The 26,350-nt window shown below is 35.6% G+C and overlaps 1 protein-coding gene across 6 annotated transcripts in view; it reads right to left on the bottom strand.

Moving 5' to 3' along the window:
* DMXL2 (Dmx like 2) overlaps window positions 1-26,350 on the bottom strand; it is a 145,750-nt gene that overhangs the window by 34,621 nt on the left and 84,779 nt on the right. For 5 of the 6 annotated variants that reach the window (XM_072622890.1, XM_072622888.1, XM_072622884.1 and 2 more), the window contains 11 exons: window positions 23,985-24,209; window positions 19,488-21,167; window positions 17,192-17,302; window positions 14,680-14,849; window positions 13,161-13,258; window positions 12,559-12,724; window positions 11,329-11,593; window positions 7,442-8,490; window positions 6,997-7,188; window positions 4,502-4,578; window positions 2,388-2,518 (listed from right to left, as the gene is read on the bottom strand). In XM_072622890.1, coding sequence (XP_072478991.1) covers window positions 2,388-2,518; window positions 4,502-4,578; window positions 6,997-7,188; window positions 7,442-8,490; window positions 11,329-11,593; window positions 12,559-12,724; window positions 13,161-13,258; window positions 14,680-14,849; window positions 17,192-17,302; window positions 19,488-21,167; window positions 23,985-24,209 — 4,164 coding nt within the window. The remainder of the gene's footprint in view (window positions 1-2,387; window positions 2,519-4,501; window positions 4,579-6,996; window positions 7,189-7,441; window positions 8,491-11,328; window positions 11,594-12,558; window positions 12,725-13,160; window positions 13,259-14,679; window positions 14,850-17,191; window positions 17,303-19,487; window positions 21,168-23,984; window positions 24,210-26,350) is intronic. The other variant, XM_072622885.1, reaches the window with a different exon arrangement.

Genomic DNA, 26,350 nt, shown 5'->3' with positions numbered 1-26,350 from the left:
TGTATTAATTACCCTGTTTGCGAAAATAAAAATACAAGATATAAACAGTAGTTACCTGCTCTGAGTAGGAACTAAGTAAGTTTATTTTGGGTTCAGACTTGTGAAGAATTCCCACTATAGAAACTCCCTCAGCTGATAGAGATTGACCACTTATCTCTGTAACTTGTAATCTTAAGGAGCTATGACAGTGTAAGAGACTTGTCCAGGATCTCAACAGCGGAATTTCAAACTAGGTCTTCTTGGTTCTAAGATTAACCTTCCTGTCTGCGCTCAGACTTGTTTCACCAATAACTGTGTTGACGAGGATAGCTGAGCTCCATTACCCAGAAAGTTCTGGAGTTAAGTAAACGAATTCTATTCATAGCTAACTTCCTACAAAGACGCAGATGAAACCGCTTCATGCTTCCAGTCAGAGAAAACAGAGAATTAAGGTTTTAGTACTTTTCGTGAATGAAAACAGAATTGAACTAGGGAAAATGAATAAAAATTCAAATATTCAGAAAATAATTTTCATTTTTCCAAAGGTCAAGATTCATAACTTCCTCATGCTGTGGAGATCCCCAAACCAGAGGCAAAAAGGAACAGTTGGCCTCAAAACAGATCCTACAGGATGGTAAGACAATAACACCTGAAGGAAAATAAGAAGTGAAAACTAGAGATAGTCTCAGCTAGAAGGAAGCCCCTCAGGGCAACTGCAGAAGTCGATCTTACCCATAAAAAAAAAAAAATGACACTGGGAATGACATTCTCAGAGCCCTTTTCCAGAAGGGTTACCTTATGTACTAAGAACTGAATCGGAATCATGGCTGGGCACACTAAGATTTGGGTTCTTGTCCTTTGTCTAGATAAAGATTTTTCAGACCACTTCTTCTACCCTATGGAGCACTTAGAAAAGTTTCCACTTCGGTATGGAGAAACAATAGGGCTCAAGAGGGAAAAGCTAAAAGGTTCACAGGATAAACCCTAGTTGGGAAGGATCCTCAAAGCAAGAACAGGGAACTTCAGTAATTAAAAGTCCTCACCAAGAATTCAGTTACATGAATGGATATGAGGGAGAGGAAAAGCCAAAGAGTCTGAATAGCTGGGTGTCAGTCACTGAGATCAGAACTCCAATACTTAGTCTGAAATACTGTTTAGCCAAAGGGAGATGAGATCTAGCTTTAATGCCCTACGTAACACTTTGAGTAGGTGGCACTTTAGAGTCTTGAACCCAGGGCTGGGAGGAAAGGAATATAACATTTGATTTTGGAGGCACATTTATGAGCACTGAAAGAAAGACATAGTTTTGGAAAAACTGGCTAAATTCAGTGAGAGGGTTGGATTACATGACCCTTCCAGCTCTATATCCTCTAATCAAAGAAAATAACCCATTGTGCCAATATATCAAAGAGGATTGCATTTGTCTGAGGGGCCTGGGTACTCTCCAGTTAGAAAGAACTTAATAGGGTAAATGCAGAATCCTACAATTAGGTTTAAAAAAAAAGTAACTGAACAAGTACAGGGTAGGGCAAACAAAATTAGATAATTCATACTGAAAAAGACTCATGAATGACATAGCAGACAAAAAAGTTAATTCAATTTTAGGCTGTATTAATAGAAGCAGAGTATCCGGAAGAAGAGAAGCACTGTATTTTCCCACTGTGCCCTGGTAAGAACAAATTTCTAACACCACATGCAACTCAGTTCTAAGTGCCACATTTAAAGAACACTGATAAGTTGTAAAGTTGTTAAAAGAGTTTTCAACGCAGGGAGAGGTAGAGAACAAGGATGCTGAGGGGACTCAGAACCATGCCATAAAAAAATGTGTTTAGGTTGGAGAAGACTAGAGGGGAAAATGGTAACTGTCTTCAATTATTTAAAAGTTATGTATAAGAGGGATAACTTGTTCTTCTTGGTCCTAGAGGGCAAAACTAGAAGAACAAAAGATGCAAGGATGCTGATTTTGGTTCAATATGATAAAAAAAAATACTAACAGCCAGACCTGTCCAAAAGTAGACAGGGGTGATTCAGGATGCAGAGAATTACCCATCAGTAAATATCCTCAAATAAAAAGGCTAGACAGTTTGTTAAAAGGTCAAAAATATTTACGTTTTCTTTTGAATTTTCATAAAACCCACCTACCAATCCCATATGGAACTCTTTCCTGAAATGTAAATGCAGAAAACCTGAGGATAAATAGCAACCCATATATAAATGGACATATCACCTTTTTTTGTGCTTTTTTTTCTATGCAGGTCACAATAGTATAACTTGCAACTTCAGAGTTCTAATTCTCTGTATTTGGTGTCACTGAAAATCACTCTCTTATTTTTTTAAAAAGAAATTGTCACATTACAGGCAAAAAGACAAAACCAAACCCAACAACCTACTCCATGAATTCCTCTCACCTGGCCACTGAGCAGGAGATGAATTTGGTGTCGCATGCTCATCAATACTTTCTGTTCTTAGTCTTCGACGATCACTTAAAAGAAGCCCTTGGTAAGCCATGCCAGTAAACTGATTTGCCTCAGTTTGGCTACTAAAAATAAATGAATCATTCTTAGTGGGAATCTGAGAACACTCCTGAAATGAAATTCATTACTAATGTCTAATTATTTGTATTTTTCAAAACTAAGGCACAGAGGATGTAAAGCTATACTGTTATTATGGGAGGTCATCTTAAGACTTTAAAATTCTGTACACTGCTTGTTCTTAACAAAGAAAATAAGGGTGGTAAGCAAATCACTGTCCCATTCTGTTACATTTCTAAGCCAATAATCTGTTTTGGCAGTGATATAGGGCAGTAAGTTTATCTTTAAGGTGAAAATGGAGAGGACCTTCACAGAGCTGTGTTTTAAAAATACTTAATCCTCAGATAAAATGTTTCCGAATAATTTCTTCTCTGTGGCAGCTATATTTTAGTGCTAGAAGTAAGAAATCATCAGTAACGTAATTCAGCAGGAGTCAATCCAAACCTTCTAAAAACTGAACTCTATCAGTTGACTTGTTAATGGGCATCCTTTTGGCCAGTGGAGGAAATCAGTCAATATGCTTTTATACGTTAAGATGTTCCAGAGCCATATGAATCAACATTCTTTTTTGCATTTTCAAATGTTTATTTAATCTTGCTCTGAAATGGCCTAATTAAATTACTATTAATGTATAGCCCATTCTGAATTAGCAATTCTTCACATATTACTTAACAACAACAACAAAAAAAACCCCCAACAAAAAGCCCTTAAGTAAAACTGCTATATTGAGGAGTAAATTCTATAAATGTAAATTTCTTATATTTTATCTAATGTATTGAGATTTTCAAAAATTATTGCTTCTAGAACTCAGTTATTCATACTTTAAATTGGGGAGTTACAACCTCAGGGCCAAATGCAGCCCACTGTGTTTTTATACAGTCTCACAAGCAAAGAATGGTTTTTTATATTTTTTGAATGATAATTTTTTAAAATGTAAAAATCATTCTTAGCTCTGGATGGCACAAAAACAGAAGGTCTGGATTTGGTCCAAGGGCTCCTGTAGTTTGTCAGCCTCTGTCTTAAATCATGCACAGAATCTCAAAGTTGGGAGAAATCAAAGAGGCTAAATGTCCCAACCCATACCTAATTATGAATCATCTCACAATATCCTCCAGGCTTCACTCAAAGAGTTCCAGCAATGAGGGACTCATTTATGAATATTTCTAAATGAAATCTGGGTCATTTAGTCATGTGATTTAATTTCTCTAAAATTATTATATCCCAACCATCAGAATTCAAAGTATACAAGTTAAAACGAACACCATTTGGCACTGAAAAAATGAAATTTTTAAATCATTTCTTCTCATTGATATGTCCAAAGGCATACAAATTATGATTGTGTCCCATGAAAATAAATTGTATTCTTTAAGACAAATTTAAAGAATATCATTTTCCCATTTTTTCAAAAGGATCTTCCATTTAAAATCAGAACATGAGATAAGAAGCTCTGATAAAATAAAATGAGAAAGTCTGATAATTTTCCATGTGAGTGAAATCCAATCTACTCTATTTATTTATAAGTTTCTTTCTAGATGCCAAAAACTGATTGATTAATGTGGAACTCAATTTCAGTCATGCCATTTTGTCATCCTTTACACCATATGCTCTTGGCACTTTTTCAATAAAAGGGACTGGCTCTGAAAGGAATCTTTTTTGGTTACTTGGTTGTTTTTTTTAAAGCTACCTATTTAAAATGTCAATTTAAAAAATAAAAGCATACGAAACACTTCCAGATTATTAATCATATTTAGAGAATAAATATTGTATCAAATATCTACACCAGTTTCTAATGGGAGAAATCTAAAGTAAAATAAATGAGGATACAAAACCATGAAAGGATGCCTCTCCCCTAATTCTCTACCCTTATTAAAAATACACATAAGGACACAGAACCTTATTAAAAACAACGACAGTAACATAATGGTGGAACAATTTCAATCAGTTTGCTTTTTGTGTGTCTGAACGAATGCTATTTGTTTAGGGTTTTTTACCTGTAGCTATGACTGTCACATAACGCTTGGTAAATAGATGCAGAAAGTGAAGCTGCTAGTGAATGAAGTGTGTGCACCTAAAACCAAAACAGTCAAAATTACGTTTCGTACTAACATTTTTATACAACGGTATAATACTCAGAGATCAGAAATTAACCGGATTCCAAATGTCATAAATATGGTTTGGTCAGTAACACAGGTATGAATTTAAGTAAGATAACCAGCCTCCCCAAAACTTTGGACTGATTTAATCAATCTATGTTGATACTACTGGGCATTTCTCACTAATGCTAAAGATCAGCTGAAGTACTAACAAATAACTTTCACCAGATTCTAAAGGCAACAAAGTAAAAGTGAATATTAACCTGGAAATAAATGATTGGTTTAGCAAAGGCTTGCCCCTGAAGTTTAGCAAAGGCTTGCCCCTGAAGATGCCCCAAGCTGAAAATTACAGTAATAACACCAACGAAAATGGAAAAAAAAAAAAACCTTCACTTTTAGATCAGGAGGATTAAATCCATTTGGCAAATTATATTTATATCAAACTGTATTCAAATGGTACTCATGGTCCAAAGGAGATTTTAAAGCATTTCCAAAAGTAGAACAATCTATTCCAATGAAAACAGCCTATCCTAATGTTTTAAGGGTATAAAGTTTCAAAGCCACCAGAATCAGTACACCAATTTTAAACCTCTTACTCAACTGAATCAGTTTCCCTAGAATTACAGAACATTAGTGCTTTAGAGATCCTCAGAAGTCTAATTCCATGATATTTTTTGAAAGTTACATTCAAATTGTTAAGAACCAAGAATGTTTGCTATATTTTCATATATCACGTCAAACTTTCTTCTTTTCCATATTTACCTAACCAGTACAATTATAATCAAGTAGTCTATGCTACCTAGGATTAGAATATCATTAGACTCACTAGATTTCATTAGATTTCACTGGTATAGGTAACTCTCTGGGGAGGAAGCTCTCTCTACCAATTAGAGGTCTGCGTCTTCTCTACAATTTGTATTCTTAAAAAGATGATTAGAGTATTGAGAGGTTGAGGACCTTCATCAAGATAACACAGCGAGGATATGTCAAAGGCATGACCTGAACCCAGGTTCTCCTGGCTCCCAGGCCAGGTCTCTATCTACTATTTCATAGTTCATCTAACTATACTAAATCTTAATGTCAATTAATTCATTTTATAACTTTTCCGTATACACTCATAGCTAGATGAGGGGTCCGCAATATATAAATTGTAATCAATGACAGATCATTTTTATCTTACTCCTATTCCCTAGGGTCTCCCTTGCTGACCACCATTTTCAGCTTATGCATGTGGCATGAAGTCTTCCATCAGAGGCACTCCCCTTCCCTCCACCATCTTCACTACAGTTTGTAGATAAACATTCTCCTCCCAGGAACTTTATCAGCAGATGCATATAGGGGATCCCCGCATATGAAAAGAGAACTCAGTACTCTAAGTAAAGAATGGTATAGGGGAATCCTGGTACCCAGCCCCCTGTTCATTCTTGACATTATTCAATTGTTTAATTCCTCAAAGTGAGAAATCAAGGTTATGTTTTGGTGGTGCTATGGGCAACTGACTCCCTTCTTCCTTAGCTACTGTACATGACATCCAGGACCAGAAGGTAACTGCAGATAAATACCCAAGGAAGTTTCCTCCTTTCCCAGACACCAGAAAGGCTTGTCATTTTCGATATACTGATCATCAGTCACTCATTAACTTTTATTTGCCTGGGAGGTGTAAAGAAGCAACCACACTTGCTTACTGAATTAGCGCATCACTTCAAAGAACAGTCCAGGTCAAATATATACAATGAAGGAAGAAGAAACTGGCTAATAAGTGACAAAGGAGACTGCCACATTTGTTAGTACTAGCCAACTGTTTTCTCTGTCTTAAAAGAGAGAATACTATTTTTCCAGAAATATTCAGAGGCAAACAGAACCCTTCATCCTAAAATTTAAGTTTAACAGACAAGCAATCTTGAAGCAACAGAGTAAAGAAGTAGTGAAAGCTACAAATGACAGATCAGACAAAAATCCCTACTGGCTATTTCCTCTAACATTAGCTGGAAATACATACACACACACACTGTCTCTCTCTCTCTCTCTCTCTCTCTCTCTCTCTCTCTCTCTCTCTCTCTCTCACACACACACATACACACACACACACACACACACACACACACACACACACACTCTCTCTCTCTCTCTCTCTCTCCACAGGGTGTCCCAAAAGTTGTAGTAGTTTTAAGGTATTGAATATTAAGTTACTTTTATTTAAATTAAATTAATTGAATTTTAATTATTATAAATTAAATTTCATCATTAATTTAGATCATTAAATTATTTTTTAAGATACTAAAAGTTTAAACCACACTAAGGCTTTCGGAATACCCTGTATAATACACATACATGTAATATATATGTATATTTGCATAACTTATCAGATCAAATGATAATAAACTTTACATTACCTTCACATCTTCCACATCGGGATGTGGTGGCACTTTCATCTGAACAATGGTATAAAGGATATCATGGATATGATTATTTAGATATAATACAGGATTAGCTATAACTGTTTTTGTTGAAGCAATACTTGCTGAAAGCAGAGGTAGTGTTGTAGGTAATGGTAGTGGAGACTGGAGCTGCTTCACTGTAGTTTCCTATTATAGTTTTTTAAAAAAAGTAATAATTAAAATTGAAGAAAACCAACAAAAGTATCTGCTACCTGACAAAAAAATTCTAGTGATGGTTGAGATTTAATTATAATCAAGTTTTAAACTGATTGGTTAAAATACTAATACTTTTGGCATGAGTGTCTTGACTTCTTAATACTATAAAACAGATTTGTTTCTAGCCTAGACAAGTACTAAAATTTTCAAACTGAGAAATTGGAAATTTAAGAAATGGTCATACCTGTTGTGATTCTTGAAGCAAAAATTTGAGTTCCATTCTTACTGAGGCTAGGCCACCACCCTGTGCCCCATGAAGGCTGCAGTAGCTAAGAAATACTCTTAAAAGATCTTGGTTTTTCTGTAGCCACAACTTGCGCCTCTCAGCGTGTTCTCGTTTGGCTTGCAATCTTCGTCTTTCTAACTGGTGGCGCTCGTATGAGCCAACTTCTGGCTTGTCTATCACTTCTTCAAAATCAAGGACATCACCATCTATTTTAGAGTACGTTTTGCTGGAGTATTCTTTACCACTCGATTCGTGATTACATATTTCATGCATGGCAGCAATTTCTTTTTCCAGCCAGTTGTAGAGCTGAAATCTGAGTTTTCCTCCATCTACTTCGTAGCCTGTAGCCAATGTCCTAAGTTCAGTCATGAGGATTTTTAAACATGCTCTGAATTTTAGCTGTTCAGCAATCACATCAACTTCAGAGTCACCTTCTGGAGAATCCTCTTCCTGGGGGGTAAGTACCATATTGGAGTCTGAACCTTTCTGAGGTTGTTTTCCATCTCTCTTTTCCAAATCTGAACTTTTCATTACTAAACCAGCATTATCTTCCTCTTCTAAAGCGCTATCTTGGTCGTCACCCCAATCAAGAGTGAGTGGCTCCTCATCAAGCTTTAATGTTGTTTGACCCCAGTTGAACTCAGATGACTGCACATCGGCTGAACTGAAGGGAACGCTTTCACTACTTTCACTCCATGCTTTGGATTCAGAAGCCCCAAGGAGGTCTTTGTTTACAGAAAAGCTTGACTTTTTAGTTACTTTTGGAATTTTGGAAAGCACCTCAAGAGCTAACACAGGACATCCAACTTTAAAGTGAGCATTTGCAGTGGTAAAGAACAGTTTTCTCTCTATAAGGTTAATATTACCAACAAAACCTTTCTCACTCTTGAGACCTAAAGTTGCTAAAGTCCCTTCAGGCGAGCCAAAGTTTCTTCGCAGAAGTAAAGGGTGAGTCCGGAGGTAGTTGTAGAAACTAAATACTGCAGGATTGCAAGATTTAACAATAACTATGGAAATAAAAAAATATATATATATATCATTTTCCTATTCAATAGCTGCATATCATGTACAATACTGTTTAAAAGTATAGAGCATTGTATCCATTTGTGCTTATCTAAATTAACAGAATATGCCTGATATTCTTCCAATATAAAGACATATCAAAATGAACAGAAAGCTTTTCCAACTAATAAAAGGATACAGCATACTACAGAATGTGTATGTTAGGCTGCTAATTGCTCTTCCTTGCAACAGTTTTTAAAACTTAAATTACCTACTCTATAAGAGATTTATGACAGCACTGCTGACATTTTCAAGGCCATTCTATCAAGTTAACACATAACTCATTCAGGGTCAGTCACTCCCACAAACATTTTTATTTTTGTCAGTGAACAGCTGTATGATCAAAGAGAATTTAGATAATATAGAACCTAAGCTTTATTTACATCCAAGAAATGAGTAACAATATTTGTCTTATCTGACTTTAAAGAATTATTGTAAAAATACAATACTTCACATATATATATATGAGAAGATGTTTTACTTGGAATATTTTAGAAGTCAGACTACACATTAACTTCCATAGTGGTTTTGCATAAATTTAGCACAAGAATGGCTATCTGGAATTCAGATAGCATGACAAACAGGTTTAGTCCAATAAGATACTGACGTCCTCAGTCAGGACAGTAAGAAGATTCATCACTCAAGCCACTTGTATATTTAGCTTACATTCTGCAAACTGCCATGCAATTATGGAATTCTCAAAACTATATTAGGGCCCCAGTTTGGTGTAGGAATTCCCAAAATGGTGTAGGAATTCTATTCAGCTATGTCAGTTTTCCAAGGAGAATGGGCTAAAGAAAATGTAGGAAACTATCATGGGTCCTGGAAAGTGATATTACTCCCATATGCAGCAGATTCTAACTGACTCTAGGCTGTCTGACTAAACAATGATCTGTATCCTGTGCTCCCCCCGCCCCCTCCAAAACCCAGATCCACCAGGAAAATGCTAATCCTAATTTCTAAGAGATCTCTATCTCATATTTTAGAGATTTCCCAGGGCTACCTCAAATCCTAAGAACCTCAAGAGCCATTTATAGATAGGATTTGGAACACAAGATGGAGAATACAGCAAGGTCAATAAACCTGAGGAATATCTTTTTCGTGGAAATGAAGAGCTACTACAAGTTAGCTTCCCCTACCTCTCTCCCTTTATCATGAACGCCATGCTCTTCCCTCTATCACTTAGAGTTCATGGACCCTACGGCGCTCTGCCTGTGTATACAAAGATCTAAGTGTTGGAACCAGGCTATACAACTGACATTTTCACTAAGATATCAATGGATCTTACTTAAACCTTTATAAATTAAACTACTCATTATTACAGGACACCTTTCTGTACTAAATTCTAAAGGGAAGAATATCCTAAGGATCTAAGATGTAAGAAATTGATTGTAGAAGAGGTAGATAAAGCTAATTCTCAAGAGTTAAGAAGTAGGGAACTAAGGAAAGTTAAGGGAATTATATGCCCTAGTCTCATTCACAATGTAATGTAAATGGAATATATAATTGGTTTACTGAAATTTCTTGTAATTTTCTCTCTTTTTTCCTTTAAAACCTCTACTTTCCTGTATTGTTGGCAACAAATATTTGTAAGTGTTTTCCTTTTGGGGGTGTAAGAGTCCACAGGTGTGGAAAATACTTATAACAACAAATATTTTTCATGTACTAATTAGTTTTGTTGGGTTTAAATTGTTTTTCTTTATTTAAAAAATTCTTTGTTACAAGAGATAGTTAGTGAGAGAAGGACAAGGGGAAATTTAGGCAACATAAAAACAAAAGAAATCTATTTTTTAAAATGTCACTAGTGAGTTAACCAATCCTCTAAGACATTCTCTCTTGTACATCTACTAGCACTATTGGTTGCTTTACACGACCTCTTTAAGAAATTGCCACTTAGAAGTTTTTTTAAAAGTTAACCAAAAAATTTAGTTTAAAAATTAAAAAAAACAAAAGAAATACTGTATTGATCTTCTAATCCATTTTCATTTTTAAGACAAATATTTTGAAAATAAATTATTTTTAAAGTGAGATCTTTCTTTGTCTTTACTAACTAAAGCTACAAAAAGAACATGTAGAATTTTCACTGTTTTATTATTAGGAAAAGCAATGATTTCAGTAAAAACTTTAAAATTCCAAAGTAATTCAATTAACAATTTTTTAAGGTTCCTTATCTTATATACATTCATGTACCTGCATTTTAAAGGCAATATGCAACCACAGTATTTTAAGAGATAAAAGAAACTTCAAGGATCATGTTAAGTGCAACCCCTTCAATTGACAAGGTGAGAAAACTGAGACCAAGAGAGATGAAGAAATTTTCTCAACAACACAGAGATAAGAACCTAAGTCTCCTGACTCCTGGGTCAGGGTTCTTTCTATTGCCACCATGTTTACCTAAGACTTCGTCCAATTTCTCAATATCTGGTGGTGCAACAAATATTTTTAATTTATCTACCTTTAACATCTGCCAAATATTGCAGCAATATTGTTCATAAAAGCTGTCCACAGCTTTTTATATAAGATATATTAAAATTATATTTATATAAAACATTTTTATATAAAAAAAAAACTCATTTACTTTAGAAATGATAGCAAAGAAGATTTGCTTTGCAAAATGCAGCTAAAAAAAATGGTCCCTACAGCATCATAGGGAGCCAGAGAGGGATGGGGGCCATATGTCAAAATTTCTCTAAGATGGAAAATAAGTTTGGGCATAATTTACTTTTTAGTCTTAAAATTTATGTGTAATTTTAAAATACAATATATTTTTAAAAACTTCTCACCTTGATTCTCATCTTCTTCCTTTGGTGTTTGCTCCAAGAGTGTATCCAAAGCCCTTGTGTAGTCTTTCATTACCCAATAAGCAAGACTACGCAGGAAGGGATCGGGATGTAATCTACGACAATTGAATCCTGAGCTATCTTTCTGACAACCTAAAATCTTCTCATACAGAATGGATATGTAGGTGGATGAAGTCTCAAATTCAGATTCATACAAACGAGCAATTATCATGGCTAGCTGAATGTCTTCCATTTTTTCAAGACACACCTGTAAATAATAATTTTTAAAATTCCTAAACATTGGTTTTTAAAGAATTTATATATCTTACTTATATAGAGAATGCAAACTTTCTGATGGCAGGGACTATTTTTGGATTTTCTTCACTTTACCAAAACTTTGCCCAGTGTTTGACACACAGTAAGCATGACACACAGTAAACAATAAATTCTTCATTGATTGATATTAAAACGATCAAAAAGCAAATTGGAATAGTTACATAACTGATTAGAGCAAAACAGCGGACACTGTTATCTGGCAGTCTACAAATTTAACAAGTCTGAGTCAAAGAAGAGAAAGTTTATTTTTAAAAACCCAGGCTAATGCAAATTAACAATATAAATTAATGTAACTTTAATTTAAAAACGTTTCTAAATTTCCAAGGAGTTCCCAACATAATCATTATCATTAACTATTAAAAATATATTAACACAAACAAAAAAAGGAGAGATCCCTTACCAAGCAACTAACAAAAATATCCTGCTCCCAAAGAGAGCTTCCTGTCTAAAATTCTTTTATCTTTTCTTTTTTTTTTTGTGACAAACTTTGCTCACTTCAGTATCTACAGGACAAGTGGACCTCACCAACGTGAGAGTTTTAGCATTTGTGAATTTGGTGTTCTCTGGAATATGAAATTTTAAGAACCCCTCCCCTATTTAGAAACAGACCAATAATTAAGTGACTGTGTACTACTCAAACTATTACAAGATGAACCAGGAAACCAATAATATCATGTCATTACTTGGCCTATATTTATTTACAAATAATAAGCTGGAAAGAAACTCAGAAGTCCCATACCCCAACACTGACTTGCCAATAGTCTACAAAGGTATGAAGGGGCAAAGTCAGAAGGTGAGCCCAGGGCCTCAGATTCTAAATCCAGAACTCTTCCCCCTCAACAACACTGCCTCAGGCTTATGTTCTCTAATTCATCTTTCAAAATATATCATTCATACCTCTATGGCATCTTTCAAAGAACCAGCCAACAGGAAAAAGGCCGCAGACTGTTCAAAACGTTGTTTTCCTAATAAGGAAAAGGCATTTTTCAAAGCAGCCTTACGCCACCTATCTTCACTAAAATTGTGGCTGAAAAATGCAGTCATTTTTTCATCATGTTGTGACCTACAAACCAAAAGAGAGTTTAAACCAAACTTATGTATATCGTTTCATTCATACAACACTGCTTTAAGACAACAACACAATTTGGGGAGGAAAAACGGGGAAACAAATCTCTACAAGTAAATAACTACTTCAGTAAGAAGTATCTATCCTCAGGCTTTTTAGATTTCTTGCTTCCTGAATTCTTCTGACCCAGAAAACTAATATTTTACACTCTTCTAGCACTTGTTACCTTTCAGAGCATTTGTACAAGACTATCTCATTATCTTTGCACAAAACAGGCAAAAACTCAATCCAAAGATGAGAAAACTGAGACACAACCAAGTGAAATGATCGTTCAAGTTCACATAGCTAGGTAACTGACAAAATTAAATCCCAAACTTCCAACTCTCACACTCAAAGAAATCTTCTTTTCATAGGTCACGTTACCGTAACTTACCTAAATAGACCCCACACCACTGCTTTCTTCTTCATAGCAAGGTAAAATAATGCAGCATCCAAGGCATCATTGTTCCTCTGAAAAGATGCTTTAGCAACCTAATGAGTAAATAAAATAAAAATATTCAATTCTGAGAAAATTTAAGCTTGCAGAATAGTCAGACACAGGGAAAGAAAGGGTACAATTTTTCATTGAAGTTCCAAATGGCTAGCCTTTGTAGTGCGTTATAAAATATTGGTGCCCATTTTTGTAATTCATGCAACTGCACATTAACTTTTTTATATGAATAGCGGCTTACATGTAAGGGGCACCCAAATGCTTCTAGAATGAATAAATTTTACAGATATAGGTTGCAGACTTATTGTATTAAAATTTTAATTTACTTTGAAAAAAGCAACTACCATGAAATAAAGGAAAATATTTCTAATTATTTGTTTAAAACACGTCTTGCTCTTCTCTAGCACATTTCAGTCATGAATTACATTTTATAACACCCATTGAAGTCTCATTGAACAAGTAACCTCAAACAACTAAGTATGCCTCCATCACATTTTGCAGGACTTATAAATTCAATCTGGAGGTACTGCATGAGTCCAAGATACTGCAAATACACAATTCCCCATGATATTCCAGGATTTTGCTTCTAATAATACTATGTAACTAAATTACACAATATTCAAGTCAACTCAAAATACTGAATAAAAGTCATTAGTGATTCCCCATTTTTTTTAAGATAACTTATTACATACACAAAAATACTGGAATGATTTGCAAATTATTTGGAAATGAGTAAAGACTTTATTAATAACCTATGGGAGAACACAGAAAAGAACAGCATAGAAAGGAAAGATGGTTTGCAATCTGTATCTCTGGCAGGCATTCCCACATCTATTGGATCACAGACCCCACAGTAGCATGAAAATAAATGCCTTGTTTAATATAACACATATATGTTCCTGAAACATTTTTGTAAATTTATTAATTTAAATGCACAAGAAAACTTATTTTAAAGATCTTCCTTTGAAGTGAAAAACTGTAATACAAATAACTGCTACCTAGTTTATACATTGCAGGTTTATAGTTTCAGACAGGTTTTCTTAAAGGGAGACATGCCTGTCTTTATTAAAAAAAAAACAAAAAACTGTGCTGATCGACATATAAAAGATGTTCCAAATGTCTTAGTGAAGTTTAAACTTTAACAGCTACATACACTCTTTCTCTCGCTCTCTCCCTCCCTCCCTTCTTCCCCTCCCCCCCCCAAAAGTAAGTAGCACAGACATGAATAATGGAATCAAGTCAGAAAAGTCTTTGTTCAAAAAAAAAGTCAAGTACTTCTCTTGTAACATTCGTTTCACAACCTCTAACAGCTTGGCGATAAAGTTCTGGACCTCCCCAAGACGTTAAAATTCTCAGTGATATCAATGGAATTTGCATTTCTCTCAGAAATGTGGATTTTCACTCCAAAACAGGCAATGTATTCAGTGCTACATTTATTTACTCCTTAACGCAAACAAATTACCTTTTCAATGCACCTTCGGAGTGTGTTAATATTCCTGACCCACCAACCTATCCCCATAGCTCTTAATTCAGACCACTGAGGGTCTCCTCGCTGAATAGCAGGAATCATATTAATTAGTTCTTCCTCAGCCTCAGAATGAAATGCCCAGGCAAAGTGACATGTGGACACACCTGAAGAGGCATCAGACAACATATATTCAAAATTACCATAGGTCAAAACCACCATAAAATAAGTATTTTATTACTTTAGGGTTCCTCTTCATTTATTCAATCATTTCAAAACTAGTTCAAAGGGGAAGGGAAAACAGTAGGTTCAAAGTATAAACTCTCTTAATATAAAAGTCAAGGAGTAAAGAATCTGGTGGAAAAACACCTAGCTTTTCCAAATCCAGAAGAAATCTGTTGGGTCTTCAAAAGCACACACACTAATCACTTGGAAGAGAAAATATTTGAATAAGGAGATTAAGAGCTATAATAAACACATAGAAAACTTGGCAACGGTAAAAAACTAAACTAAGTTAAAAAGTCACTTACTATGCACATATGACCTGGAATTATTCTAACAATGTCACCTGGGCAAGTACTATTACACTATGCTGTCCTATACAAATACTGAGCACTCAACTACTCCCATCTTCAGCCCCTTCTAAACATGCAGCATTTATCACTGGTAGAATAAGGGTCTGGAAGGGAAACAGAGACAAAGGATACATCAATCTCATCGTAATTCAATGCTGACAGCCTTTAATTTAACAAATCATCAATAATGAGCAAGAGTGTTACAGGTTCAATAATTTACCATCCCTGTTTTGCTTTCATTTTCACATTTGTTTAATTATATATTTGAATACTTTCAATTTTAGAAAGGAAAATAAAATGTATTATAATCAAAAGTCAGAAGTAAACCCCTAATTCTGGTTCGAAGTTATGAATCTAAGTCTTCCGGTAGTGCTTGAGCTGGGAAAGTTTTAGCTCTGGAAGGCTGAGGCTACTGTTTAAAGGCTTTAGCTGGGAAAGTTTTAGCTCTGGAAGGCTGAGGCTACTGTTTAAAGGCTTTAGCTGGAAAAAACAGAATAGGGCCTAATAGTTATTCACACAGAAAGGATAATTAAAAGAAAGAGCTTAGGAGCAAAGCAAAATCAGGACCAGTCTGACAATCATCCACGAAAATTCATTCTAGAGGCAAAGAAAGGGTCTATGACAACTAAGAGCAATCTTTCCAATCTGACAGTCATTAATAAGATTCATTTACAAAACTGTTCTCCAATATGGCAGAATTCACATGCAGTTAAAAATATTCCGACCAACTATCATTTCATGTTTTCATTTAAAAAGTTTTAAAATGATCTTATGGTTGGCATTACAAATAACAGTAACTTTTACATTTTAAAATATTTTATTCGTATTTTCCATGCTAAATAGTGAGACACAGTTCGTTGAATGAAAATATTCATTCAATATAGATTGTTTTTTCTTGAAACTGGGTGGTACTGGATGCACCAGAACAGTGACACAATGGACTCTGCTTTGATATTACCAGCTTAGAAAAAGACAGAAAGGACCCAGTTTTGTAGTGTTTTTTTTAAAACTTAGAAGACAATGCATACAACATGTTAGATTTTTTTCAGTATTTTGGTTAGTTTCGCTGATCTTTTTTTTTTCCTTTTCTTGTTCTTCATTATAAAGGCCAGATCTCTGGTTGGACAGAGTGAAGGATCCACTGGAAAATTTAGATAATATAAAAACAAGAGATGATCGATAAAATGTAGTCTTTAAAAAGATTAATTCATCAATTTTTATACTCCTTAAAACTCTGGCTTAATTTGATTTAAACAATTCTCTATACCTTTATTTATGCACAGGAAATTACAAATAGCCTTCATTATAGCAATATTCCAATATATAAAGTATTCTGATATTTTAAAAATTATAAATTTAAGGAGCAAAATTAATCGATATTATTTTAAGTTCTCCTTAGTCAAATATTAAATTTCTAAACTTCTCGTTTTTAAGTTGGAAGAGATTACTTAAATCCAGGTCTCTGGGCTCAAAATCTAACATTTGATTCCATTACAAAAAAGGCTCCTCCTCAAATAAAATCATCACATATGAGTACTGATAAAGTAATGCTGAAAACTGCCCACTTACGTTAAATACTCATTTTGTGACATGAGAATGCAGTTAACTGCTTATTACTAAGACACCACACGAACCACGAAAAGGAATACAGCTCATATGATCTGAGGATGGAATGATGGTGAAATCTGAAAATGAAGGATTTTGCCATACTTCAAGCCCTCTGATGAGATACTAGCTAAGTTATTTAATCTCTTTAAGTATAGGACTAGGTACTACCAAGCTCCAGGTCTATTAATAGCCCCTAAGACTTTAAGGTCAACAAGAGGTATGCACAGACAACTGCACAACTATAACTATCTTTACATGAATATTAAAATGACTTCAACACTAACCATTACACAAAAGTTAAAATATTTCCAGTCACAAAGGAATACCTTGATGAAGTAGTTGTACTCGATATAAAGGAGGTAATGATGTCAAAAGGCATGTGTGTAACCTCATTGCCAATAAATATCTCAATCCACATTCATCTAATGTATCTCTTCCTATAGGAGAGGAGAAAAATATATTTGCAGAAATGAGCCCAAATTATTGTAAATGTTAATAAATATAAAAATTATCATCCATCATTAATTTTAAATGGGATAACTGATAACAAAACTTTTGAAAACATCATTTGGCAAACACTTGAGAATATATTCCCCAAAATTCTTCATACTCTCTGATAAAACTAGATAAGAAAAATGAAAAAATTATGTCTTTCAACTCCAGACAATTAAGGCATATAGTAAGTGAAAATAAAGGATGCAATCTTTAAAATCCATGATGATAACAAATAAACTATAATATTTCTGTTACTACTAATGTTTTCTCCAAGAAGTTTTTAGATGAGCTTGAAATGATACAGTTCAAGTTGATGATTTTCCTCATCTGTCATATCTTCTTTAGTAACATAAACACCTAAGCTGCTTACATCAGTTAACAACATGGGGCCACTGAAGTCAAGATTTGAGATTTGAACACAGGAAAATTAGCTTTACACAGAGAAATATTCTTCATCATGGTCAAAGAATTAACAAAAAGTAAACCCATAAATGGCATACCACTAGTCACAGGAGCAAGTAGGCAAGAAGTATGGTTGCCAGAACATACTCATCAGCTAGAAAGACAAAGCTCAGGCATGTTTTAGGGATGATGCCAACAGCTTTTGTTTTTCTTGAAAACAAAACAAAACAAAACTGAAAATAAGAGGAAAATATATCACTGTTATGTGAAAATGGTGAGACTGATATTTGATCAGTCTTCTTTACAATACAGGATGCTCCAAAAGTCTTATTCTATTTTTAAGCTATTAAAGCTTAACTATTTTAAAGGTATTAAAACTTTAAAATGCATTAGGACTTTTGGGACACCCTGTACACTATTTGTGGGCTGGCTATTTGACCAATACATAATTCTGTATCAAAACTTAAAACACTTAAAGATTTCAGTATGCCTAATTTCTTTAGGAATAATAAAAAGGAAAAAAACTGTATGTAGCAAAAAAAAGCATAACACAGTTTGGGTGAGTTTTATTCCATTAAACATTTCTTTGCACTGAATTAATGAAAAAAAAAATAGTGTCCTAGGATACCCTATAACATGAAAAAGAGAAGGCAATAGAAAACTAAATGACAGTATTCATTTATATTCTGAAAAGCTTAGTATGGATGGCACAGGTAAATTGTTTACCTTTATATCCATATTTTAAACAAGAAGCAACAAAGTTTATTATGGAATGAAAAGATTAAGTGTAATGAAGAACTTTCTAAATTATGAGGCACTGAAACTTCCAATTTACAGTGGAAAAATCAATTTCTCTTGTCATTTCGAGAATCATATTAAGCTTAGGCATACCTAGAAGCAAAGTGAATAACTTAACTGATCTCACAAGGTTCTTTTTTTCAGCTTTATGAATCTATGATAAAATTCAAAATTGGGCTATTATTGTAGAAATAACATTTATACAAAAAGAACCAGAACAGGTAAATGAAGGGGAAAGTACAGTTTGTCCTTGAAGAACTATGAATCACAAACTGTTTTAAGTTTGTCAAAGTATTCCTTCAAACAATTCTTTTTTTCTCTTATGTAACTTCTTTTTTAATTCAATTTCTTGTCAATGATCAGAATCGTTTTAGAGGATAATCACTGAACCAAAACTACTCAGTCTTAATATAAAAACAACCTATAATATACATGAAAACCAGATTTCTAAAGCACATTCTGATTAAAGGCTCAGAATATAGTAGAACACAGAAAAGAGACACCTAAGCTATGACCCCCGATGCCTTTCTTCCCCTTTCAGATATAGCACATTCCAGAAGACTAAATATTTAGTAACGAAGCCTGAGATTTTTGGTTTCTTTCTGGGGGAACCAGAGTAGTTGAACTCCTGCACTAAAGTAGATTAATATTTACCATACTAATATATAGTCTTATAGTGGCCTGGGTCACTTGTCCAGGATCATAAAGTCACTATGTTAGAGTTAAAGCTTCCTTAACCCAGAGGGGAACTCTTGATAACTACACCATGCTGCCTCTTCTACTAATGAAATGCTAAGTTTATATATACAGTAATTCAATGATGATGTTGGAATTCTACAGTTGGAATGTACAACTCAGTATTTAATTTACATTTCATAATTATGTATTTCTAATAGGTAAGACTTTATATTTAACAGAAACACTAACCTGAGTGACTCTTGTCCCTATGTTCATCAAGTTCAGTGCTAGTGGTAGCCACGGTATCAGCCAACGCTACAAGGAACATCTGCTCCAAACGGGTAAGGCCTGGAAGACTTGAATGCATCAGATGGCTTGAAAGTACACTGGCATGTTCTTGACCAAAGTAAGCTGGCCCATACTGAGAAAGATTAATTACTTTGGATTTGCTTTCTCTCTTTTCTGGCTCTAAGTCAATAAAATCATCTGTTGTTATGGCCTGGATCTGGAATAGGTCTGAATACTGGTCTTCTTTTGTGCTCTTGGTAGAATCTTCATAGTCCTGCGATATTTTAGTACTTTCTTCAGAAATTCTGTAAGATATATCTTGATCTGCCGCAAGCAGTGCATACAATGGCAGTGGAGGGATGGAATCAATCTCAGTATAATCTCGAGTACCATCTTTACCTATTGTGACTGTATCCTTGGCAGTACTGCCGCTTACACTAATGGTTCGAGAAAGATGTCTCTTAGCTCCTTCTCCAGTCTCAGCATCCCTAACTATTGCAACCTCTCCTGCGATACATTTAACTAAATGAGAGAGGATGGCTTTAGCCCTACGAACTTTCCCTAAATCCATCAATTCCAATAACTGGGTTGGATGATACTGTGGAAGAGTTGGGGAAAGTACATGAGCAGCTTCAAATAAGCCACCATCTTGAACTACAGTGGGTGTGCCAAACACATCATCCGTAATAGCTGTTCCTTCAATTATACTTTTCCTCATCCCCATGCTAGATTTAAAAGATGCAGGAGGTTCCACTGTAGACTCTTCAGCAGTAGGAGTATCAGTTTCATTGTCACCAAATCTGATAGCATGTTTCCACTGTGCATAAACATGCATTTCACAGTCCATTCCCACCACCAGTATACCATCTCTTACCCAAGAGAGAGAAACTGGTAGTGAAGGCGTACCATCAACAGAAGACACTAAGTCTATTGATCTCAGAAGAACCCACCTTGACTTTATTCCTTGTTTGATACTACCACCTAATGGCAAAGTAATAACAGCTATGCCATCTTTGCTATTTGTCTGCTCCGTCACAATTCCAGAAAGTCGCCCATACATGAAAATGTTAGCACCAACTCCCACTGTGAGTATATGAGAGCCATCTTCTTTTGATACCCAGTCCAAATGTACTAAATGCTTGATGTTAGGCATAAGATATCGATCTTTACTCAAAATGGCTTCTGATTTACTATATACAAAGAGATTACTATCAACACTAACCCTTGAATCAAGGACACTACCAACCTTAATTAAATCATCAAGATGAACTGTTTGCTCTAAAACCCATTCTGATCCTCCAGTGGATTCACATTCAAATATACACACATGCATAGAGAATTCTTTAGAAACAAAGCCATTGTGCTGAATAGGCTGTTTGTAGGCCACTGCAAGCCGACCTGTATAAGAACAACTAACAGCAACTGGTCTTCCTACGATGCTCACTGTACTGCTGCTGTCTTCTCCTTCATCATTCATCAAAGGCCATTTACTCCAATGATAGGTTTCTTTCCCATTACTTCTACCATGCTGTTCTCCTTCTACATGACATTTCCAGAATCGTACTCGGTTATCAGAACAAGTTGTAACCACTAAATAAGGTGCAAGGCAGACAGGGTAAATTGAAGAGGAACTCAGATGGCCTAAAAGGGAAATCAAAGTTATAATATTAATACCATAAAGTAGTACACAAAGTTAATTCTGATTTGTGTGGGAAAGACTAAAGTCACTACAAGTATCTTTTGGACAACAGCTTCACACTGCCCTCTCCTGGTGTCCCATAATCTTTTTTTAACACCAAATGCAAGCAAGTGAATTGTCTGCTTATAGAAAACGGAAATGTTATTTATCTTCAAAAATGGGAATTTTCAGAATCATTTTAGTCTATTTTTAGATAGTAAATAAAAAGTAAAGCTGGCATTCTACTTCTAGATTATAAAAGCAATGAGGCAAAAATAACTGTCAAACTTAATTATTCTCAGCAATACAGTGATCTAAGACAATTCCAAAGGACTCATGAGAGTCCTCATCTCCAGAGAAAGAACTGATGGAGTCTGAATGCAAATTGAAGAATGCATGATATTTTTCACTTCATGTATTTGTGGTTTTTTGATCAGTGTTTTTTTTTATAATATGACTATTACGGAAATGTTTCCCATCATTGTACATGTATAACCTACATCAAATTGCTTTCTATTTCAGGAATGGGGATGGGAGGAAGGGAAAGAATTTGGAATTCATAATTATAAAAAAAAATGTAAAACATTGTTTTTACATGCAATTAGAAAAACAATTATTTAAAAAACAGAATCAAATTATTCCCTTTCCCAAATATGTCCTTAATATGAATTGCTTTACCCCAGACCTGTAGTCAGATCTACTCTAGACAACTTCAGTCAAAGAGACTTGAAGTAAGATCACAGAAAATAAAATCATTTAGAACTGGAAGGCACTCTTTATAGTAACCTAGTCTAACCTCTCTTTTTGAAGATAAGGAAATTAAGATCCAAAATGGTCAAATAACTTAGCCAAGGTCATAGAGGTTATGACAGGGGCAGGATTTGAACCCAGGTCCTTTGACTTCAAAGTCAGTTCTCTCCACTGTGCTATGCTGGCTACTCTTGCTCCTACGCCATCCTAAAATTTATACCAATTTGTATTCATCTACTAAACTATCTTCAGATACACAGGTCTACTCCCATACATTCAAACTACCTTTTTTCCCATTCCAAAACTCCCTTTAACATTTAGGAATAGCTTTCTTTCTATCGATAGATAACCTATTTGAATCGATCTAAAAATATTCATTATCTCCTTGTTCTTGTCCGTTTTTGAAGACCATGACATCAGAGAAATGATGACATGACTTGCACTTGACTTTGTTGTGAGGGAGGGCTGTGCAAGGTTACCAACCTCACTTTCTCCTCCTGAGCCATATGGGCCCAGTGATTAGATATTCACCAGGATGACTGGCGATGGCCCAGGATGCAATGGCCTTCTTAGGTTGGCCTTTTCAGGTACTCACTTAGAGGGAGGTAATGCCCACTGAGTGAATAGGCTCTAAATCACTATCAATTAGAGATAATCAGATTATCTAACATGACAGAAAAGGAATATGATAAGTGCTGCAGATAATGAGGGAAAAATAAGAATAATTATGCTGTTGGTGGAGCTATAAACTGGTTCAACCATTCTGGAGAGCAATTTAAAACTATGTCCAAAGGCCTATAAAATGGTGACTATCCTTTAACTGAGAAATACTACTACTAGATCTGTATCTCAAAGAGATTGAAGACAAAAGAAACCATACGTACAAAAATATTTATAGCATCCCTTTCTGAGGGAGGAAAGAATTGGAAATTGAGGGAATGCTTATCAACTGGGGAAAGCTGAAAAACTGTAGCATACAATTGTGATGGAAGACTACTGTGCTGTGGGAAATGGTGAGGGGAGGAGCTTCAGAAAAACATGGCAAGACTATATAAAATGAGACAAAGTAAAGTGAAAAGAACTAGAACATCATTGTGCACAGTAATAGCAACGTTGTAATAAAGATCAACTGTTAAACACTTGGCTACTCTGATCATTACAATGATGCAAGACAATTCCAAAGGACTCATGATGAAAAAATGCTATACAACTCCAAAGAAAGAAATGAAGAACTTTGAGGGCAAACAAGTATAATTTTCTTCATTTAAAAATTTTTTTTTGCAATATGGCTAATATGTAAATATATTTTACATGATGTCACATGGATCATATTGTTTTAGTTCTCTCAGTGGGTGATGGAGTGGGTGGGTGGGAAGGAAATAATTTGGAATTCAAAATTTAAAAAGAATGTCTAAAATAAATGAAAAATTTTTGAAGAGAAAGAAGAGTAAAAAATAAATTAGATGTACCATGCAGGGAGATTAGAGCAAAAAAACACAGACTAAGAATGACAATAGCCTGAGAGATCAAGAGAGTACAGGAGGGAGACACATTGTGGCAAGGAAAAATGAGAAGGATCCTATCATGAATTTATTAACTATAAATTCAGCATTAAGCTAGAACAGATTAATAAGGGGCAATTTATCTAATCAAACTTTTTCATATATTGCATATTTCTAAGTTCAAAGTCTTAACTCTGGCAAAATAGCAGACATGAGACAAATTTGGTGTTCACACTTTTTAATCAAAAAATATCCTGTATTATCATGGTCATCCTAACATAAAAAACTAAAATAAGGTAAGAGGCTCTCACCTTAATCAACTGATTTCAGTTAAGCTAATACAATTTATTTTAGAGAATTATTTTTAAGAGGTAGAAAATATTATCTGGCAGGAGAAAAATACTTCTTTCAGTAGACCATGAGATTTTGTAACAGTAAAACATGTCATGTATTAAGAAACACAAAATAATTCCATCACAATCACCAAAAATCACTACCAAGCGTATCAGGTAACAAAAGCTAAGATACCTGCTGAAGGTGTTGCTCTAATTACTTCAACTCCATCTGGGAGGTCAAGTGGTTGACTATAGACAAGACTAGAACTCAGAATCAGTTTGCTAGCAGTCTGAAGATTAGCAATGGATGAAGAATGTGGCATAGAACTTATACTAGGAGAAGTTTCTGGAGAAGAATCTATGTTCTTTTGCCCGGGCACTGTAAGTAGACTCTCTGATGAAGAAATTTCAGTTTTAGCTTTGAGGGATTAAAAAAAAAAAATACACATTTTAATTAGATTCACCAAACACATGAGGCACAGAAACACTTACTACTCTACCCCCTTTAAAGTATTTTGGAAATATTGAAAACTTTCAACTATTCCAAGGCTCATGATACAATCTCTGGATTTCCACTTTGATTCAATAATCTGATACTCACCTCTTAGTCACTTCCCTTTTGCCTTTCTTTTCTGCTTCATTTTTTTAAAGCAGCAGCATGGCATGGAGTCAGGGGCACTGAATTGGATGTCAGAGGATCAGGACATCAAATCCCAGTAATGCTACTTCCTACAAAAGTATGGCAAGCTGGAAAGTTCTTCAGCTCTCTGGACCTCCTCCTTATTAGCTAGGCCAGTTTCTTCTTTTAAAAAATGATGGTGTTGGGCTAAGTAACCTTTTAAGTTTACTTCCAAATCTAAAGAGTCACACCCTCATAGGGATGGTGTCAGGATACAACAACAAAACTACAAAGTGTCAAAACAGGGAAATATCTTAAAAGTTTAAGTCCTCATTCTGTAGACCATAAAACTGAAACACAGAGAGGTTAAAAATAATACTGGTAAAAGGAGGAGTAAAGGCTGAGCTTTCTCCAAAACCCCTCCAAATACCTTTAAATAATGATTCTAAACAAATTCTAGGGCAACAGAACCCACAAAAAGATGGAGTGAAATAATATTCTAGCCAAGACAACTTAGAAGGTTGGTAGGAAAGGTCTGTTGCACCAGGGTGAGAAAAAAGTACAGTCCAGTGCAAGCCATACCAAGTCACACCAGTTCTAGCAAACCAGGAGCAAGCTTCAGGGTAACTAAATCAGGGGCAGCACTGGCCCTTTCAAGACCTCTCAGCCCACAGATAGTCAGGGGATCAGTGGACCAGACAGAGACTTACAAGGGTCTCTTTGCTGACACCAGGGACAGGACTCTACTGTATTGTTTACACTTGGCTCTGGGTCACAGTCCAGACTCTAGGTCCCATTGGAAGGAGGAATGTGAGCACAGAAGAACTTTGGGCCAGCTACAAAGGAGCAGGTACCCTGGTCATGGTTCCAGGCTGAAAAGAGTGTTTGTGGTTGCTCACAAACCAGTGCATAATACAGGACAGTAGGAAACACACTTCTCCCTAGATCATAACACCTTAAAATAGCCAAAAACTTACAGGTCCCCAGAATTACTTCTGAAAACTCTAAGGAAATTCTGGAGCAGCAAAAGCCACAGAACAACGGAGCAGACAAGATTTCTGTTCCAGAGAGCCCTGAAAACCTGACGCAAAAGGTCCATCACACCGGACCTGGAGGAGAGCCCAGCCCTGTCTTGGCCGCACTGGACCAAGAGGAGCAGATCCGAGCAGGCTTCAGGGACAGAATCTCCAGCAGCCAAGCAGGTCCCTCCATCCGCAGGTGACAAGGGTCGGTGAGAGAGTCTTTTTGGGTGGCTGAGAGGGGAGTGGGGTGTCCCTGTGGCTTGGGCCCCCTCGGGAGGCAGCTGCGGGGGTGGCAGCAGACAGGGGCTCCCAGAGCAGGCAGGAGCTCGGATCCATTGTTGAAGGTCTCTGCATAAACCCCCTGAGGGAACTGAGCCCCATGAGGCAGCCCTGCCCCCACCTGACCACTAGAACTTAATCTCACACTAAATAGCAGCCCCACCCCCACCCAAAACCCTGAGGCTGGGAAGCAGCATTTGAATCTCAGACCCCAAACACTGGCTGGGTGGATCTGGAGGCAAGGTGGGGGTGGAAAGAAAACTCATAAGTCAAGTCACTGGCTGGGAAAATGCCCAGAAAAGGGGAAAAAAATAAGACCATAGAAGGCTACTTTCTTGGTGAACAGATATCTCCTCCCATCCTTTCAGATGAGGAAGAACAACGCTTACCATCAGGGAAAGACACAGAAGTCAAGGCTTCTGTATCCCACAAATCCAAAATAAATATACCATGGGCTCAGGCCATGGAAGAGCTCAAAAAGGATTTTGAAAATCAAGTTAGAGAGGTGGAGGAAAAACTGGGAAGAGAAATGAGAGAGATGAAAGAAAAGCATGAAAAGCAGGTCCACACCTTGCTAAAGAAGACCCAAAAAAATGCTGAAGAAAATAACACCTTGAAAAATAGGCTAACTCAATTGGC

This window comes from Notamacropus eugenii, chromosome 7, assembly GCF_028372415.1.
Source record: "Notamacropus eugenii isolate mMacEug1 chromosome 7, mMacEug1.pri_v2, whole genome shotgun sequence".
Lineage (NCBI taxonomy): Eukaryota > Metazoa > Chordata > Mammalia > Diprotodontia > Macropodidae > Notamacropus > Notamacropus eugenii.
The sequence above is the reverse complement of the archived record's forward strand: the minus strand, read 5'-3'. Positions and strand labels throughout refer to the sequence as shown.